A 13,522-nucleotide genomic window follows, 5' to 3' on the forward strand; every position below is an offset into this window, starting at 1 on the left:
ATTCAAATTTGGTGGGCTCCACATAGTGCAGAGCTTTAATCTTCTTTAATTGCTTATTTCACAACTTCCTCCTAATCAAATCCTTTACTTACAGATTTCTGCAGAGTGTCGCTCGACTCGCTAGGGTGATGTTTCTATTGTTTCTTTATGAAATAATATGTGAAACTGTCTCAGAAAACATGGCTTTTGGTAGAAGTGAAATGCTGCTGTTAGACTCTTCTGGCATGACAACAGAATGGGCTCAGTACTAGTAACAGCAGAAATGCTGGAGAGGAAAATACGAACAGTACTCACTATCGCAAAACAGCACGGCTTTATTACTACAGAGATCTGCAGACCATTCCTGACATTAACAGCCTATTCGGAGAGCCGTGCCATTTGTCCTTTTACATCACAGAATTAAGCAAATCGGTATTACTAATTACAGTATTTTATTAAAATGCAATTTGATTGCAAAGGAACATGCTACAACACAAGTTATGAAAATTAAGGCAGGACTTGCCCTAGAGAGAGGCCAGCACAAGGTTTTAAATAAGGTTTATGCCTTTTACTGGTGCTGACAGTCACCCACAATTTATACTGGTCAGAGCTGCCCACAGGTAGATATTAAGTTTTATAAAGCATTCCAAGAACATGAGCAATAGCAGGGAAACTTATGTTGCCATAAAAAACAGGCATCCCCTGAAAAAAAACTCCCATTTCATTCATTAAAAAAGAAGGTCCAAGTTCTGCTCCTTCCACAAGGAAATTTGTCTGATTTCAGATAATTTTTGCCTGGATCAGGTATGAAAAACAAAAACAATCCCAAAACCAAAAATAACAACGGAAGACCCCAGACTTCTTGTATCCAGGTGATGAGACCTCTAAGTGAGAGCTGCATGACATGTTTAATGCTTGGCATTTTCACCTGTCGCCTATTATGGCAGAAGCAAAAGTTGCTAAAAAGATAATATAAGACTGTTTGCCTTAAAAAACAAAACAAACTTCTGTTGTTAGTATCAACAAAAAGGAATCAAAAAATCAAAAAACTTTTCTAGTCAGCTACAGAAATCTTCTTCTTGTATGTTATAAACCACCTAGGTTTTGATAGCACTTCAGATGCCAGAAAAGCTTCAATGTCCCACAAGAACAGCAAAGTAGACGCATAACTCACTTAACTCAGCCTTCTTTATTTAAAGATCCATAAATGGTCTGAACAGCAATAAATCCCATGCATGTGCTCCGAACTGTCCACTGATGAGGATATAAAATTCTTACTACATTGCTACCACTGCTTTACATTGAATATGGAAGGATAGGAGGCATTCATAGGTTTAGAGCGGGACTGGTATTAGGATTTACATCTGACAGCCTATCTTGCCTTAGGAAAGAAACGCAGAAACTCAGTGGCAGCAGTTGCCCAAGGAGCTACAGAAGTAGCCAAAGGAAGGGCAGACTTGTTTCATTTTGCTGCAGTATCACTGCTCTCTTCCTCCCCCGCGGAGCTCCCCGTGCTCCCTGCCTTCCCCGCTCTGAGCACTGCGGTACCAGCGGGACAGGACGCGGCACCCCGGGGCATCCCCGACCACGGCACGGGTAGTGTGCTCTCCCGGGACGTGTTCACAAAAAGAAACTTTATTTCCAAAAACTTTGGAACTTCAGATTTGTTTTAAAGATATTTTAAAGAAAATGAAATATCTGCACCAGCTATGAGCTTATTGGATCTAAGTCTGAACTATTTCTTCATGAATAATGAAACTATATTAAGGAGTTAGAACATATAAAGTACTTTTAGGTATTTTTAAATATTTTCCCCTTTATATTACAACAAATTCTTCTAGAGGGGGAACTGTACTGTGCACTAGGACTGTTGAGCATTTTTTCTTCCTTGATGTATCTCTAAAATAGGGGGAAACCCAACAGGCTGAAAATGGAAGGCCTTACCACTGCTGAGCTGGAAATAAAATGAAACACTATTTTGAAAGGCTTAGAAACAAAACTTAACCAGTTCTAATAAAGCAAACACAGAAGAAGTGAAATTCTTGTGTTTTCTAGAGAAAAACAAACAAAGAGAAACCCTTGGAAAATACATACAGCATGCACCCACATACTCCATTATCATGAAATAACTCAGGAGACAAGTACACTTTGCCTATAGCATATAGGAATTGGAATTACCTAATACTAGACATTTTGAAGCACAGTTTATTTCAAGTTCCTGCTTGTTATGAGAAGCCTCTGAAGTTATGAAATCAATTAGTAACGCTATTTTAAAAATTCCTGTAAAAATACTTTTGCTATTTATTCTGAGAGAAAACTTTGGATATAAATTTTACTTTCAGTTTTTCTGTGTTAGGCTTCAAGAGGAAAAACACTGAAGAAGAATGTTTTCCATCCCAAAAGTTCGGTTTGTTTTTGTCTGGGTCATCATCTCTCTACAGGAAAGTCTGACCTCTATTTCCCTGGCACAAGAAGGACGTGAATACAGGTCTCCCATATGCTGATCGGTGGGCTGTAATGCATAGAGGGGACTCCAGTTCTCACATCTCCCCTGGGTGTATAATCTGAATTCATTCATTAATTGGGGAAGGCGGCAGGAGGGCAGAAGAAATGCCCCTGCCTAGGCAGGAATTCCTGGCCAGAAACAGGGGGTATTTACCTGGGAGAAAGGGCTTGGGGCACTTTCTGGTGCTCAGATGGCTGGACCGAGGGACAAGAGGACACTGCTATGAGAAGCTGATGAGACAGGCAACAATAATTTAAAATACTACCAAAATAATAATAACAAAAAAAAAAAATTAAAAAGCACCCTGAAAGTCATTTGCCTCGAGAGTATAACCCACATTCTCCAAAACAAACCAAGTACGTACGGAGGAATGGAAGGGCTCATTAGTGGCACTTTCAGGGGTTCCGAGGTAGTTTCCATACATGCTCTGTTACTGCTCTTCCCCTCCAGACTTGCCCGCAGACTGACTCCCCTCTTCTGCTCTGCTGCTGATGGAATGGAGCCATGCAGCAGGTTTTACCCCACCAGGAGCTGGCACAAACCCAGGATGAGTCTAGCTATATTTTACTTTCATCATATTTATTAAGCTAGTGTTGAAGTCAACCTAATTAAAAACTCTCCTCTTGGCTTTCCAGCAGTGGGGTCCAGCTGTTGCGCTAATGATATCATGCAGCATAACTGCAACCGTCTGCATAAGTAATTATTGTCAGATATAGACGAAATAATCCTTTAAAAAACTTACTATGCTTCCTCCTTCCACCCAAGCACATGCTCCGTCACCAACCTCATGTAGAAGACAAAGCCATGCAGCTGGTGAACCAGAAACCCAGCTGGACATCGCTGCCTCTCCCTGTGTGTGTGCCAGGCTCTCCGGCTGCCCGTAGTCCTTACTCCTCTTTTATTGAAACCTATTTATTTAGCTGTACGGTACCAAGGAGGAACTCTGCTTCAACTGCCCATAACCCCCAAGGAAGGGACTCTTTGTGTGCAGCCACATGCATAAGCTATGAGGAAAGTAAACTACAAGATAACTGTTACTCAAGTGGTTTATAAAGTACAAAACGTTTAACTGTTCGCATTTCTGAAGAAGCATGCAAACACCTAAGCTATGGTCTTAGTATTATTAATTTCTTCTAAAGATTTCCAAAACAAATGAATGCTTTGTGTTGCCCTCCTACATTTGAATTTTTTCTGCGTTACACATCTTCCTTCCATCACATAAATTACCCTGTTGTATAACTTCATTTTGCATAACTTTGGAATGCTGAACATAGCTCTGTTCGTTTGTGGTAACTTGCCTCCCATGGACAAATCTGATTTGCAAATGAAATGTTTTCATCTCTGCAATCCAATGACCTTCAATATACTTCACACTGGCTGTGAATAGATGTATTCAGTTTCCTACCTTTCTTCAGAAATATCTGAAAGAAAGAAGGGGGAGATCTGGGATCTAGGGAGAAAAGAATCACATGTGCCAGGGAAGCACATGTGTAGTCAAGGGTTTGAAGATAACCTACTGCAGTAATTAAAAACACACTCCAACCCTGTTTAGCATATGTGTTCTTTTGTTCTCTCAGCACTTATTTTGTAATCATTAGATTACAAAAGATTAGAAAAAGGAAAGAAGATGGAGAATGAGTAATGTTGTTTGCTACAATGAAGAGGGAACTGTAACAGCAGAAAAGAAAAAGTGTCAGGATGTCTCAGTATTTCATTTTTATTTTGTGGAATCAGTTTGTTGAGCATCTTTCTAGCTTCTTATAAACTCGTATAATAAATCATGATCTTAAAGAGCATTCCTTAATGCATAGCTCCCAGAAATGCATTAGGTGGCTCAAGACATTTGCAAGACTTATTTGTCACTTTGCCGAAGCTTTAAATCAAAGCTGGACAGCCTTTTTAATACACACACCAGCCATGGACATTGCTTTGCCCACTGCTAAACATAGCCGCTTCTACAGTGGAAATGGAAGCTTTAAAACCCCGCCTGGCAATGCTATACATCTTTCCAAAGGAAATACAAGTGAGCTTCAGTCTGCTTAGAGTAAAATTACCTTTATACAATTTAGCCAGGTGATCAAGATGACTTGACTTTCAGATGGGAAAGAAGACAGCATAATGGAGAACTCAATCTTAAACTGTTGAGCTGTCATCTGACAGCCCAAACAAAGCTATTTTGGGCTAGCAGAGCGCTTTCTACTCCCTCATATTCCATTACTCAATTTGGAGAACAAAGAACACTTTTTTGGGGAAAGAGTTTCTTTGGTTTTTTTAAACAGACTATTCCCTTTTTAAAGGTTAATATGTATATACCGATTTTTACGTATGTATATTACACATACATTCACACCTACTCCTGTGTTCCTCCTATACTGTACCATAGAGCAATACTGTACCACAGAGCTAACAGAAATACTTCTATTGTTCTATGAGCTTTTTGTTTACCTTCTGTTTCAGCTGATAATACATTTGAAAATAACATTTAGTTAACTGTCACTGTTAATGGTGCTCACCCAGGTACCTGCATCTCTATCTCACACCTCATTTTTTTACTCATCTGACTCTGTAAAAATCCTACAATTCTGAGAGAAGGGAATGAAGTTTGATTCAAAAGGAATAAAGGTTTTTCTAGAAAACTCCTCTTTCCTTTATTATTTGTCAAGTGTTATAGACAGATTCTCCAATACTTTATTCCAGAAGGCGACAGGGTTTTTCCTCTCAGCACGGATAAGGCCCCGCGTACGCTAACTCATCTTCCAGGAAACATTTTATTAGCATCAGTTCCTTGCCTGTGCTAACACAAACACCTCCCTGCAGCTTCACCGTCCTCAGTAACCTGTCCCACTCATTCCATGCTCGTTACCTGTGTCTTCCAAGGGCAGCTGGGGTTTTATTTCTTGTTCTGCTACGTCTGCTACAACTGCTGCTGCCGCCGCCGCTTCGGGGGGTGGCTGCGGAGGTGAAGGTGGTGCCTTTACCGGTGTAGTGGACTCCGGGGTCTCAAATGCTTCTTCAGAGTCAGAGCTCCTGGTGAAAATCAAATGAGAGACTAGTGAGCAGAGTGACGATTCATGTTTGCAGGTCATACTTGGCAATGCAGGGCTTTCTGAGCTGATGGCATAGACCTCAGCTATCAGGCTACCTCTGCATTTCCCAGAGGAGATTTTACATTGCAGTATGGTTTCCAGAGCAGAGTATCATGGATATGGTCTTCTCTGTATATAAGTATTTATATCACTTAGGACTTCTTTGCGTTACAAAAGTGAACACACACTTGGAAATAAATCTGCCCTGGAAAGCCTGCTTTCTAGCATGAAGATGGCTCAACCACACAGACAACAACACTGACACCCCTGTGTTAGTTTCTAAAACTCTCCTTGGCACAAGTGTACCTAAATCAACTAAAAAAAAAGAAAAATAAAAAGGACCTTCTCAAGAGATTTCACAGCTTCATCAAAAAACCCATCTAAAACAGTATCAAATTTCTGTGTGTGCTCCTACAGGGGAGAAAGCAGGCATGGAGATACCTGAGGTGCAGCAATTCCTTGTGCATCCTGCTCCCGTGGAAATACTACATTCTGCTTTTAGCAGAATTTTACCATAGCCCTTTTCAAACAGTAAGTGTATGGCTTTGCTGCACAAGGTAAGACAACCTGTAAAACACATGGAGTCCTGGTATTATCAATAACCTTCTTCTAGCACCTTGTCTAGCTCACACAGACACAAAAACCCAGCAGGAAAAGAGCAGCACCCAAACCGGAGCCAATCAAATGAAGCACAAGTGTGAAAGGCAGTAACTGGACAGAACGATGGGTAACCTAATAAACCACACAAGGACACACAATTTGCTCTTACAGCAGGACAGCCTTAGGAAATCGTCCTTCTAGATCTGAAAGCTATAGATCTTATTTGTGCGTAAACCAAACTGAAATGAAATTTTAGCTTTTAAACATTTCTTCTGGAAGCCTTTTTTTGGGAGCAAGGAATGCAGTAACAATGGTGTCATATTCAATAGGCACTGAACATATGTTCAATATATGTTCAATAAGCATTTCTGTTGGTCAGATGCAGATTTTTACTGCTGGTCTATCATAAAGTGAATTGAATATGACAGTTTCCTAAAGGACAGGACTGATTCGCCCATTTCCAGCGGTTCTTTGCATGGCTGTAGTCTCCACTGCTCCCCATGGCTTTCTGCATCCCCCAGTGCAACGGGGACAAAATTTGCATGAAATGAAAAGCCATTTCATCCCCCAGAAGCACTCTACAAGCCATCCTGAATCGGGGACTCTTCTCATTTTGTTCAAGTTAAAAGATAACTCTGAGCTGCCAGATTCTGTTTGGTTTCTCAAAGCTCATGATTATTTTAAGCAGCTCCATGTCAGGAGAAGTACAAGTACAAGATTTGCATTCAATTACATTTACCTAAACCTATCGCAGCATGAAGCCTTGGGCGAGCTGGGGAAGAAAAGACCCCGATGTCCCCCCTGACAGCTCGAGGAGCACAGCGGACCCAATTCTCCCCGGCTGCCTCCGCAGAATCCCAATGGGAGCTCCCACCTCCTCGCACGCCGTCAGGACGCGCGCCACAGCCGGGCTCCGAGCCCCGTCTCCCCTGTCTGAACACCTCTACTCCTGCGCAAAGCAAAAGGATTTCTACTAGCTAATAGCTTTGGATGTTTGCGTTACTTGGGGACTTTTGGAGATTTTTTTTTTTCTCCCCAAACTTATGTCACTGCCTGGGGAACTGCTCAAAAATAGTGTGCCTGGCTTTCAATTATACCTATTGCTGTGGCTCCTCGAAATACCTTCTTTGTGTCCTTGCTTAAACCATATTCATTCATCAGGCCACAGAACAGACAAATCGGAAGAGGTAGGCTGCAGCATTTTAAATTATATCCCTTCAAAGATGCACCATGATTTAAGTTCAAAATATTTTAAGCTTAAGAACAGCTGCAAACAAAGAGCTTCTGTAAATAAAGCTGCACAATAGGGATTCAACAAAATAACGCTTTCTCTTCCTTCCACAGAGCTGGTTCAGGAAACTTTTAAGCTGAAGAATCAAAGAGAAACAGAGTTGTGCGATATTTTCCCAGTAGAGAAATGTTTCTTAAGTCATAAAAATAAACCTAGAAAGTTACCATCTAAACCAACAAAATGAAAGGTAATTCATATCTCTCAGGGTTTCACATAATTCTGCACTGCGCTGTACTTAATTAATGCTTTACTCTCTTCATGTCGAACCCAAAGTGTTGCTCTGTAATACTGAAACAATAATGGTTGCACACGTTTAGATCCCTTTTTTCCAAACCGTCTGTATAGCACATGTAACATATGCAGTAAATATATAGACATATGTAATATAACTGAAATTGTAAAAAGTCTCTATTTTCACGTCCTACTCATGTTTGTAACTGCTTTGTTAAAACTGGCTTGATGGCACAGTTCTGCGTCCTCCTTTATTTAAAGGATGGAAAGACTCTGTGCATGCTTATCTCCCTTTTAAATGAGCTGCCTTTGTTTACTTGGTCTCTTCTTTGGATGAGGTGGGCATAAGCATTTGAAGTAAAGGGAAAAGTCTGTTCTTTTTTTGTTCACTGTATGAGCTTCCACACTGGAGAACCTCCCGAGTCTGTGGACAGACAGTTGTGGTGCCTGAGCTCCAGCACAAGGCTTTGTTTTGCTAATATTTAATAATCCCCAAAAGATTCTGATGCAATACTCCTAATTTTCAGCTGCGCCCCTCCATAAGCAGCAGTGTAATTAAGTAAGAACTGTCTTAACCATAATCCAAGTGCTGCTGAGTTTGTTATGAGAAGCAATTGTGCTGGCAAAATGTGGTATTTAACAAAGAAATATGAAGGGAAGCTGAATACCAGAAAAACGTTCTTTGTCATAGCCTGGGATCTGGGAGAGAGCATAAAGCCTGGAAGCACATTCCAGGCCTACGCTCCAAGGTCTACGTTACATATATCCTGGAAAAATCAGATCCTGTGTTCAGTTTTCCTTAGTGAAAATACGGATGGTCTCTCTTGCATAAGATATTTTTAAGACTACAGTCCTACTTTCAAACTGTGAGAAAAGATTGTCCCAGAACAACAGGATTTCCTGTGAAAAGGAAATTACACATTTCAGCCAGTTCTATTCATAATGTCTTTTCTCTGAGAAATACATGGAATACATAGAAAGAAAATAATGCTGCCACGAAGTTCATAGTGTAAAACAGATTGCCAAATTGTGATATGCTGTGAGAATCTGCACCGATTCAAAGCTGTGCAAGGAGCAGCCACCACGGACCCCGCTGCGGGCAGGCTCTCACGAAAGGAAGAGCCCTTGTATCATCTCGAATATTATTCTGAAGCTCCAGCCAAGGATGGAAGCACAGTGAGATGGGACGCATGGGTTTTAGAGATGGAGAACTCGTTTGCTGGCCCCAGCTCATAACGTTGTGGAGATGGGGTGTGTAAGTGCAGATCCAAGTCTGCAGGACTAGTCTGTGGGGCAGCGATGAAGTAAAAGCTATAGGAAGGAACATACATTCACACGTCCTTTTAGCCTGCTTGGGAAATTAGCGGGAGCTTACCTTGATAGCATATGTCATATGTTTCCATCTGTATCCTTTGGGTTTTATACATAATGGGCAAAAAAGTATAGACTGTAGAAGCTACAAAATGATTAGATGATAGTAATAGAATACAAAATGACCAGAAATATTCTTCTAGTCCATCTCTCTCACCTCGCTTCTTGAAAGATACCAGCAAAGAGTAAATGTAACACATAGAGATGGGGGAGAGAAGCAGGGGAGAACTGAGAAATGCAAGAATCGTACTAGACCAACGCAACTCTGGCAACACTGCATCACCTTGTGTTGCAGGAAAACTCCCACTCTCATCTGGAAACTTTGAGGTCTTGCCCAGCCTGTTACATAAATCTCCGGAGGAAACAGTGAAGGGAGGCACTAGGGCTGACTTTTCTTCGCCTTTGGCCTTGTGGAAATCCAGCCTCATAAGTTACATTACCTTTTTTTTGTAAACCACAGATGCTTATAATTTTAAGTCCTCCTCTATTTCAGAATGAAAAATTGCCTTTTTGTCACTGTAGCTGGAAAGCGCTCAGTGAGCAGGAATGAGAGTTCTTCGTTCCACTGCCTCTCCTGACTGTTTGCCCTCTTCAGGCACGACAGCCACTGAAGTGAGGTCATCCTAGCCGTCACTTGGAGACTCAAGTCATTAAAAAGTGGTTTGCAACAGAGCTGCGACCTTCAGCCGCATCAGGAACCCTGCCACCTGTCTCAGGTTCTTCTAATATTCACACTACAGCAGTACAACCAATGCGAGTGTGCACTCTGGTTTTATTTCACAGGAATGAAAGGGATGTCTGATATATGAAAGAAACCTAAAAGCAGGGCTTTGACACCAGGACCGAGGTCAGCAGCCTCACTTCCTGTGGAGGGGCACGAGGGAGCAAATCTGGCACCGGTACGTGCCGAGGGAGCTCCATGGGCTTTTGTAGAGTTACTTCACTTTAGGTCAAATCTATATAGAATTTTTACTTAGCATATAGCCTGCTTCAGGGGAAAAAAAAAAAGCAAATCCAAAAAACCCAAAAAACCCCCAAACATGCCTAACTACTTTATGGAGCACTGATCTATTGGTGTGCAATATGGACAGTCTGGAGAGGCATGGGCATGTGATATTTTGGGGTTTTGAAGCCAGGAGCTGGAGTTGCATTATCGAGAAGCGCTGCCTGTGCTGGGAGTGGGGAGAGGGGGATGGAGCCAAAGGAGCTGCTCTCCACCAGCAAGGTTGTGGAATCACAAGTAACAACATCAAGACCAGCTTCAGGGGGATCTGCTCCATCAGAGCTAAGGTGAACAGCCTCTGTCCACCCATATTTAAATTTGTATATTTTCTTCCGAACTCTGCACTTAGTAAAAAGTATGTTAAATTTCCCTTACTAGTGGAACATGTTCCAGATTAGTTGAGGTCTCTCATACCTGTCAGTGGTATCACTGATGCCCAGCTAGCACTCCATAAACTCATTCTTCTCGCTGGTACTCAAAAAACTCTATCCACTAATTGTTTTGTCTCTGTGTACCTTTGTTTTACTGACATCAGACCAGAGGCAACAATTTCATTCTCGTGGTGTATTTGGAAATATGACATATCAGGAGGAAAAAAGTCAGGGAATCTTACAACATGCAGACACCACCAACAAAACCAAACTGTGCTCCGCTACCACCCAAGAGTCCTTGGAGGGCAATGAAACACAAGCAAGGACTCCAAAGCTTTACTGGAGAGCTGTTGTTTACAGATTGCCCTCTAATTGTAGTGTGCGGGATGCGTGGAAACGTACAGAGCAATTGAGGACTGTCTCAGACGATGAGCAATTCCTGCCTGATCAATTTTAACTGGCAATAACTTCTAAAGTCTTTTCCCGAGATATAGCTGTACTCCCTGAGGGGGAGGAGACAGAAATGGATATTTTGTCTTTTTTTCCATCTCATCTTTAGATCCACATGTTCTTTACAACTGGCTAGAGCTGCAGTTCAAGGGGAAAATGGCTGCCCAAGTACATCCATCACCTCTAGGCCACATAAAACCACACTAGAGTGATCTGCAGATCTGTTGCCCTGGGCTTTAAGAATCAAATGACAAATAAGAGCGCACAAGGCACATGCATCTGTTACCAGAAGGACATCACGCAATGCTTGGGTCCCGCACTGAGATTTCTGTGCGCCAGCGGTACTGGCAGGGCTCCGAGACGAACAGGGAGTCCAAAGCCATGTGATGGAAGGACCCAAATGAGCAAACGCTGCTGTGCTGGCACATAAGCGCTACCTGTGGCAACACCTAAAGGCAATGCACAGTTTCCACCAGACCTGGCCCTCCAAAGCGTCTATAGCTGTTATATCATGACGTTAAGGTATAAATTTCACATGAGTATTTACCGAACAATTAATCATACACCATGCGAGGAATCTAAATCAGAAAAAAAAAAGGCAACTTCTTACAACGTTCAATTTAGTACTGAAGATGAATTTTGGGTTTCATTCTTGTAAAACCCATTGGGAGATGAGCTGGAAATAAAAAGGAGGCATAAATTCTGTAGTCTCACCTCCATCGATCATTTTCAGAGATGATCCTCATAAAACTTGCATGAATAATTCAGGTCTGGTTTACTAATGAGATCAGAACCAAGAATGCAGGACTGCCTGCATACTTGTGAGGTCAATCTGGTTTGCATGTTACTTAAGCAGGCACATACACTGCACTGGCAAGATTTGAAAAGACACTCAGTGACTTTAAGCTTTAGAGTTTCTAAAGCCAGAGAGGCAAGGCACTCCAAGACGCACATTAATTTCAGTCAAAGCTCTTTCACTGTAAACAGTCTGATAAAACCTTTGCAGATATCCTGGTGCCATTTTCAATGGTTAAAGTGATTTTTCCATATAGTTCTTAGAAAAACCAAAACCATATAAACAACAACAAAAAAGAACACTGAGGCAGGATGTTTCAGCAATACATCTCTCCAGACGAAGATCAATCCTACTCTCAGCTCTGCCCCTGAACTGCGGCACGTACGTGGTCTTGGTCAGTTCACTCCTGCATCCACCGCAAGTCTGCCTTACCCACTCCGGCTGGGATCTCTTAAGGGCACGAACAGCTTCTTGCTGTGGACGTATGCAGAGTCCAGAGGGGGGAAAGAGACTGCTTGGTACACATTACATTTGAGGGTTTTTTCCTTTTGTTTATATAAAGCTCAATTACTGACAATCTCTTATAATTCATCTTGTGGTGTCACTCATGTTGCAGTTACACAACTCTGTAATACAGACAGACATACAATCTTTCCTCTTTTTTTTTTTTTTTTTTTTTTGTCCTTCAGACTCTTACAAATACAGCTCTGGATCATAATTCAAAATCACCACGAGAGCCCAAACGGTAATTCCTTTCCTGGAGATCAAGTTACCAATTTAGCCCAGCAGCCATTAGCTGACCCGAGGGCCTGCTCACAAGGACCAAGAATATTCTATAGCTACAACAAAAGGTCATTTGTTTCATCCCAGCACTAGGTTAGGATAATATCAGATGTGTCAACTTTGTATGCTATCATTTTTGTACAGTATTTGCCTACTCAGTGACTTCCAGCTAACATGACATTCCACAATAATTAGCTTCTTTTAACATGATGATCGTTAGCTATGTCATTGTTTACCGACGTGTTTTAAATATGAAACATCCCTACAGATTTTGAATTTTAATATTAAATTTGTACAGCAACATATAGAAAACATGGATACAATAGTAGATTTATCTGGTTATTTTAGGTATTAAATATTAATATTTGGTGTCTGAATTAGTCTACCTATCAAACCTAGCATCCAAGGATCTGCTAAATGCACGGTATTAAAAACAACACAAACGGTGATAGGCATAAACCTCACAAACAATATTTCCCTTCGCTCTAATAAAATACACCACTGAAATGATAGAACTTCGCAAAAGAGTTCAACGGTACAGATAGTTCTGAAAATGTTTTGCCCAGTGAAGAGCAAAACCAGCAACCTTAGCCTAGCCTGCCAAAGCTCAAGGGTGGGTGACTTGTCAGGGACCACTGCTAGCCATCTGCCTTGCTGCCTCTCGCCCCATGGGGATTGTTCTCGGTGCTGGATCTGGCGCTTATATTGAGTCAGGAGCCGGGGGAGGTACAAACATGTCACTTACATGTCACCAGACTTCATTTACAAGACAGTTCCTTTAGGGACACATTTCTGACCATTAACTATTAATGGACTTCTCTCACACTGTTGTAAGGGTATTCAGTGACAAGACCATCTATCCTACGATTAAATAAATTCACAACAAACCTATACTGTGAGGAGACAAACTGCAAAACAGGTCACAAGAAGAGGATGCTGAGAGGCAAAGTCAGATCACCAACCTTGTCTTCCACTCACATCCCGCTCCTACTAGCACGATACCGTTGTCCCATCTGGAACATTACTACTGATTTGCACACATGAGATGAGAATCA

The 13,522-nt window shown here is 41.6% G+C and overlaps 1 protein-coding gene across 8 annotated transcripts in view; it reads right to left on the reverse strand.

Annotated features, from left to right (window-relative positions):
* Positions 1-13,522, reverse strand: part of TACC2 (transforming acidic coiled-coil containing protein 2) — a 151,580-nt gene that overhangs the window by 40,735 nt on the left and 97,323 nt on the right. For all 8 annotated transcript variants that reach the window (XM_075504407.1, XM_075504409.1, XM_075504411.1 and 5 more), the window contains one exon: positions 5,349-5,512. In XM_075504407.1, the coding sequence (XP_075360522.1) occupies positions 5,349-5,512 (164 nt within the window). The remainder of the gene's footprint in view (positions 1-5,348; positions 5,513-13,522) is intronic.

Source organism: Mycteria americana, chromosome 6 (genome assembly GCF_035582795.1).
Source record: "Mycteria americana isolate JAX WOST 10 ecotype Jacksonville Zoo and Gardens chromosome 6, USCA_MyAme_1.0, whole genome shotgun sequence".
NCBI classification, from domain to species: domain Eukaryota; kingdom Metazoa; phylum Chordata; class Aves; order Ciconiiformes; family Ciconiidae; genus Mycteria; species Mycteria americana.